The sequence below is a fragment of the Physcomitrium patens genome, chromosome 25, assembly GCF_059467195.1.
Source record: "Physcomitrium patens ecotype Gransden chromosome 25, ASM5946719v1, whole genome shotgun sequence".
Taxonomy (NCBI): Eukaryota; Viridiplantae; Streptophyta; class Bryopsida; order Funariales; family Funariaceae; genus Physcomitrium; species Physcomitrium patens.
This window is the reverse complement of record NC_143434.1, coordinates 10,530,679-10,537,291: the sequence shown is the minus strand read 5'-3', so window position 1 is coordinate 10,537,291 and position 6,613 is coordinate 10,530,679. Positions and strand designations below refer to the sequence as shown.

The 6,613-nt window shown below is 42.4% G+C and overlaps 1 protein-coding gene across 10 annotated transcripts; it reads right to left on the bottom strand.

Annotated features, from left to right (window-relative positions):
* LOC112277109 (stomatal closure-related actin-binding protein 1) lies at nt 1–6,368 on the bottom strand. Of its 10 annotated transcripts, none has more exons than XM_090247379.1 (14): nt 6,134–6,368; nt 4,231–4,646; nt 3,862–4,065; nt 3,372–3,500; nt 3,010–3,102; nt 2,773–2,913; nt 2,384–2,452; nt 2,193–2,276; nt 1,691–1,865; nt 1,288–1,407; nt 1,103–1,161; nt 803–937; nt 490–639; nt 1–357 (listed from the first exon to the last, which is right to left on the bottom strand). In XM_090247379.1, the coding sequence occupies exons 4-14, from the start codon at nt 3,480–3,482 to the stop codon at nt 295–297; spliced, it is 1,200 nt and encodes a 399-aa protein (XP_090103505.1). In that variant the 5' UTR covers nt 3,483–3,500; nt 3,862–4,065; nt 4,231–4,646; nt 6,134–6,368; the 3' UTR covers nt 1–294. The 10 variants fall into 10 exon arrangements, with proteins under 10 accessions (XP_090103505.1, XP_024364855.1, XP_024364856.1 ...); XM_024509087.3 differs by having other exon boundaries at nt 4,320–4,646; nt 6,134–6,335; XM_024509088.3 differs by having other exon boundaries at nt 4,320–4,646; nt 6,048–6,333.
* Between the last annotated feature and the right edge of the window lie 245 nt (nt 6,369–6,613).

Below are 6,613 nucleotides of genomic sequence, written 5' to 3'. Positions count from 1 at the left end.
TTTTCACGGAGTAAGAAAGTGTTTCATTACTTTCGAGTATATCAACACAAACAGACAGTCAAGTAAAATAGGGGAATGTTCGCATGGACATGTAGTGTCGCTTATAACTGAATGTGATTTACTCTAAACGAAGCGATTAGGAGGATCCTAGAGGTCCTGCGCCCAGAACTATTTGATACCAGTCCAATGGCAAAAGAATGTCGAACGAGTCGCAAAGGGTGCAACTTCATCCAGATACCACCTGGATATACAGTCTACCCATCAATGCAGATCTTGATTGAATGACATAGGAAATCAAGGAAGACGTCCAGATATTTTCGAAACTGAAATCCCATCATCAGGTCCAAATAGTGTTACCTGCTCCACAGATAAGAGTTTCAGTACAGAGAAGCTGCAATCAAAGACATGTCTAAATCCACAAATGGTCGTGATGCTCTTTATCAAATTTGCACTTAAACAGGGAACTATTTCGAGAGGTAATACACGTACATTTTGGTCTCGAGCAAATCGCCTCGCCAATAAAATAGCGGCATTCCGTTCTCTTTCAGAATCCAAGACAAGCATCAAGCTGAGACCCTTATTGGCAACCCAATATAAGGCTCGGGAGGCTGCTTGACCCCCACCACGCGCTCCACATAGCTGAAGAAAGCCATTATGAACATTGGGTTTCAGTAGCAATTATTGAATAAATTGGTGCTGGAAATACATATGTCAATATAAGTAAACTGCAAGACCTCAGTGACTTAATTGTACACTTGTCGGAAGTGCTGGAAATTACATGGTAAGATTTGAGAATAATCACCTGAATTATTGACGTATACTCTTCCTTAGCGATTGTTTTGCGGCCTTTATAAAGCTTAATCCGCGTCCGATCAATAAGCATCACACGATGTAGCGGCTTTTCCAATACCTCTCCATTTTGCTGGACCAACCTAATCTGTTTCCACATAAGCGGGAACAAGCCCATCCAATTATAATTCATGTCATCATGAAATAGAGAAAATCTGATTTCCAGATACTCAAGCCTTCGTGTGACATACTGGAGATTTTTTAATTACAAAATTCATATATAACATTTCATAGGCAGAGGCATGTGTCTTACATTAAACTCTGAACTGCCTTTCTTGAACAAAGCCTCTACATAATTTCCAAGCCCGGGAGCTGCAATTACAAGGTTACAATCAGCCACTCAAGGCAACATGAGAAAATCATTTAAAACAAATTAGATAAACTTCAAAGTGACATAAATCATCACTAGTGAGTCGGCATATAATCTGGATGACCCACCAGCATCTAGAGGACCAGTTGTAAAAATGGATTCTTTTTTTTCGTCTGGCATAGTCAAATCAGCTCGTAGTAGCCAACCGACATCAAGAGGTTCTGGTGCATATTGGGGCCTGGTGGCACCTACAAGCATAAAGGTATTTGACATAAGATGGCATCCTCACAGTGCTTTCACTACGCAGAGCAGAATCCAATCAAAGATTAACCGAAACACTGAGAAGTATACGTAAAAAGAAATTTTGAGAGGCCTCAGATGTCAACCCCTAAACGCTCAATAATTTTCATTATCAGAGTGAACCTTCCACGTATGTAGAGACATCACTCCGGCTATTTCTCATGTCTTCGCACTTCATGTTAAATTCTATTACTTACAAAAAAATTAAATTAAATGAACTAAATATGTTACCAGTAATTGGTCCGCCTTTGCTTCCATCAACAGCAATACGGTGCCATTGGATAATGCATTTGCTCACATCCACTGCCCCCTCATTAATTTGTGTGATGGCCAAGGCACCTCCAAGGCGTTCTTCGCCTTGCAGCTCGTAATGGCCTGTCTGCCCTGCCCTTTTTGCTGCTAGCAACTGTAAATCCAATAAAAATTAAGCTTGCCAAATATTTCAAGTGCCCAGAATTTCACAGTACAACTGTAAACGAGGATAAAACTTTTCGTGCAGCCGCATCGAACCTCGAACTTTTTACGAACAAAGAGCACTCACAAGTTATTCCATATAATGAGAGTAAAATATCCTATATAAATACACCATCTCAAAATTCGGACTTGGACCACAAAATATTAGCAATAACATAACTGTTGTGTAGTTATTCACAATCCGACCCAATTCCAATACAGCCAGAGCAATCATCAATTTAATACTAACAAGAATTTACTGGACTCGTTGATGCTATACCTCTTTGCGCAGTTGTACAATTTCAACGGACTTTTGAGACAATCCTTGTCGCAACCCTTCAATCTCACACTCCATATCCATTGTCTGCACAAATTCACGAGAGAATCTGTTGGTTAAGAACGGAAAATGATGGTATCACTTCTGATTCGCAACTGAATACAATTCCATTATCAAAATTCAAATGCTCTTACCTTGCTAGGCTCATGAAGCATCTTTATTCTCCGCGCTTCATTGATTTCCTTTCTCATCATCTCGAGCTCCTACAGCAGAAGATACAATCAATATCAAGTGTCGTCGCATAAAGGTGTTCCGTTCTAGTTACATAGTTTAAGTATATGTTTCAGTGCTGGTGTGTTCAAAAAGTCGCCACATCTGAAATTTGCTGTAACTGATTGAACGACTCAGAGGAATCCACTGTTTTTTTGTTAAGATGTTTGCTTCTCGTAATGCTCAGAGAATGAGGATATTGTTAACACATTCAAGGTGTGGCCCATTTGCTGAACACACAACACAAGTCATCCACAATGAGAAGGGAAAACTTGACCAACAGGGTCACTTATCCTAGGGAAATGCAACATACCTCTTTCTCGGCAATACTTAAGGACTGCGTTTGCTCTTCGAGAGCAGCCTCCACCCGAAGAACTGCGGCCTGCGCAGCCTCTACTTCGGCCTGCGCGTTTGCTCGAGCTTCCTCCACCATCCTTCTAGCATCATCTGATGCCTGGCATCCGAAATATTAGCAACAAAAATCTTTAATATCTAGACTTTGTGAAAAAAACTCAACTAACGTCCAACGCAGAGAATATGACCCAATTACCTGTTTAAATAAGGCTGCCGTCTTTTTTAAATCGGCCTTCTCTTGGGCCAATTCATTTTCTTTTTGTATCCATTGCAAATCCATCGCTTCAATCTGCCAATTAAAAAATTCATTCACGGCATTCAAAGATCAGCCTCTACAAGATCCAGCACAATATAATGTTTTATGGTAATTCGAATGTACACAGCTTGTAATCGCGACCGTGTTCAACAGCCTCGACACGGAGAAAACATAATAAACTTGTATCAAGCTTGTAAGTGCAGTTCGAGCTCCCCAACACAAAAAGTCTGGCATTTGCCTTCGATATCACACTAGTGAATTGGACAGTAAAAGCGACAAAAATTGAGGCAAGAGAGCTATACAATGGCAAGAGCTTCGGTAACGTCATCTTTGTTTCTCCCAGCAACACGGCCAGCAAGCTCGCTGAGCAGAACTCTCAACTTCTTCGTCAGTGCTGTCCTATCCAATACCATCACTTCCTGCACCTTGTGCTGAACAAAATACGATGCTGAACACTTTCAGTGAGCGGTTTGCGAAATAATCACAGAAAAACCTAAAATTATTGTTCACGTCTTTGACAACGAACGCTGTTTGATTAAGATTGATTTGTAGCAACCATGTGCTACAATGCACTCTAGTACTATTAAAATTTCAGTACAAAGAAGATTTGATATGGGGAAGATGTAGCCATACAGCTATTTTTTAACTATGCGCAAATTCTATTTTAAAAACTAGTCAACCACCTGAAAATAGCAGATATGAACAGGATTTTCAACATTAACAGGAATAAAATATCATTACTCACGACACATAATTAGAATCACCAAGGAAACAGAAAAGCAAGTTGCATACCCTTTCACATTCTCGGATATTTCCACTGGTGCGCCTGAAAGAACTTCGAAAAACTGGAGCTCCATCACCAGGACTCTTGACCTTCGAATCGGGGCTATTGCCGTGCGAATGACCATGGGAGTGACCATGGGAATGACCATGTGAGCATTGATGGCCACCGGACAATCGTCGTTTAATATCGGCCTTCACCGGACTAGGGCTTTTCTGTAGGTGTGGACGGAAGGGAAGACTTAGAAATATTTCATATATCAAGGTGAACAGACAAATAACGATGATGATGATGATGATGATATGTTTGTATATATTTTGTTTCTACTTTCTGTTTTAAAAACACGTACGTCATTTCAAGGTAATTTCAGGAGAGCTTACGCTCGTATTAACTTTCAAGACTCGAGGATGAGCCTTGTAAGCTTTACACAATTTGTAAAAAGTACATTGCAGATTGAAAGAACCGCTACCGCTTCGTCGGCCAATTTAGCAGCGGCTGCTGTAGCAGCCGCTTGCCCGTTCTCAAATTGTGTTGCAAGATCGCGAACCGACAGTCGTCGTTGTAGCTTTTCAAGCTCCACAGCTTCCTGGGCTACAACAACTTTCGACGGAGACTCTGTGTCGTCGTCTTGGTCATGGAAACCGGTCCGCGACAATGTCACATCAGCTGCAATGCCTTTCATTGTAAATCTTTTCGACACTACCTCCTAAGAGACTTACTTCTCTTGGCCTTTAGCCTTCATCACAGTCAAACTTCCTTGCCACAAACTAGTAATCCGATTGAAGATCCATGCTTCCTGTCAGAAAGAAATACGTGTCTGAGACCAAAACTCTATTTAGAGGTCTATCACTTGCCTAATCAAACCAATAAGAATAGATCGTAGGCAATTGGCAAAGTGGAAGTTCAAGAACATGCCCAAAAGAGAATTTTACGAACTCCAATATTCGAGAAAGGTGTAAATAAAGAATGCAGCACGGTCTGCTTCTTAACTGCGATCAAGAAGCTCGTTCAAGTACCATGCGAATAATTTCTTTATGTGAATGTCAGAAAACGAGCCTATCCCAGCCTCTGATACGAACTTAAAGCCCAGCGGGAAAGTATGCTAGTCTAGCGAAAATTGTGACGTATTTCGAAATCAAACTACATCTGTCGAACGGTCCTGTAAGGTTCGGTGAAGATCAACAGCACGTACTACAGTTCACGAGAAATCACTTGAGAGCGACTCATTTAACATGTGTAGCGATCACATCCGACGTCTGCTTTACTGATGTTCAACAACATATTCATTATCGTTTTCACAACCACGGCACAATTGCGCAATACTAAAGTGCGAAAATAGCCTAGCTCTTTAGAGGCAGTTATACCTATGCATGACATTACTGACAATAGAAAATAATAATAATAATAATAATAATAATCATCATCATCATTTTTAAAAAATAAATCAAATGTCACTTGAAAAATATCTAGCTGTCAATACCAAAAGCTCCATACTCGTTGAGGGAGGGGGGATGATTGCTGCGCTTAAGCCGGCACATGAGCCAAGAATACACATGATCAAGCTACACACTAACGTCGTCAATTGACTGATCGAAGCTCTTTATTGAGCAGCTCCACAAGCCTTAAACGAGAGGTTCATCGCCTTGAACCGGGAGCTCGCTAGGTTCAATAGCAACCAATCACGAAACACTCGTTGTTAAGGGATTTTTTTCTACAACTCGAGACAGCAAAAACTTTAAATGTAAACATTTGCTAGTTTTAAGAGGTTGTACAACAATTTCGTCGATAAAAAATTTGCCATTTCAATGAATACGAGGCTTAATAATTCACTCTTGTGCATTCACTCTAACCACCAGATACACACGACCAGCGGGCACACGAGAAGTCGTGATTCTTCTACGAGACTCCCCCCTCTCATCGCTTCAGAACACATCCCTTAACCCGCTCAACACGGCCGGACTTCCTTCACGACATAGTTACAACCTCCGTACACATTGCAAGCGCACAAGCGACTGTCCAATGGCAGGAATCACTCGTTCTAAAAGAGTACTAACATTTTTTCCACACTCGTACAAGCGTGCACAGCTGCGCCCGCGGGATACTCTCGCACAAGTACGCCGCACATTCGCACATGCGCTGTGAACTCACTCGACATCATCGGGAGAAAATGCCGGCCATGACAATTACGCTACTCTACCTTTTCCCTCGCCCTCCATAACACGCAGCATTTCGCTCTCAAACGTCCTCGCATCCACTGAATTGCTACACCACGGCCAAACATACCGTCACTAACCAACCCCCCGCTCCCAGCAGAAGACGCGATTTCGCAGTTGAGCTCGAGCAGCTGATCAGTACACTTCCCCCTGAGGTTCACTGGTCGAGCTGTAGGTCCGCTCGAACGACCAAAGCCTCAATTACCGTCTCCACCAGCTCCTCCTCCTCCTCGATCGAAGCAAGTAGGATAGGGACCACGGGAAAGGCTGGCAAAGCAAACTGCGACGGACAGTTGCATCGGCGTATTATTAGCATGTGGACACTGACATCACTGACCACGCTCCTTTCACTGGCATCATGAGAGTGCGATGGATGAATTCACTCTCCCTCATCCATCTTCATCCTCCCTGCAAATTTCATGATCATCATTGGCCATTTGCCAACTGGACTCGTGTTGCCACGTGCCATGCCATCCTAACGATCATTCAATCCCCGTTGCCCTCTCTCGTCCGTCGGATGGGGGCCCAACTACCTACGCTTCCCGGCCTC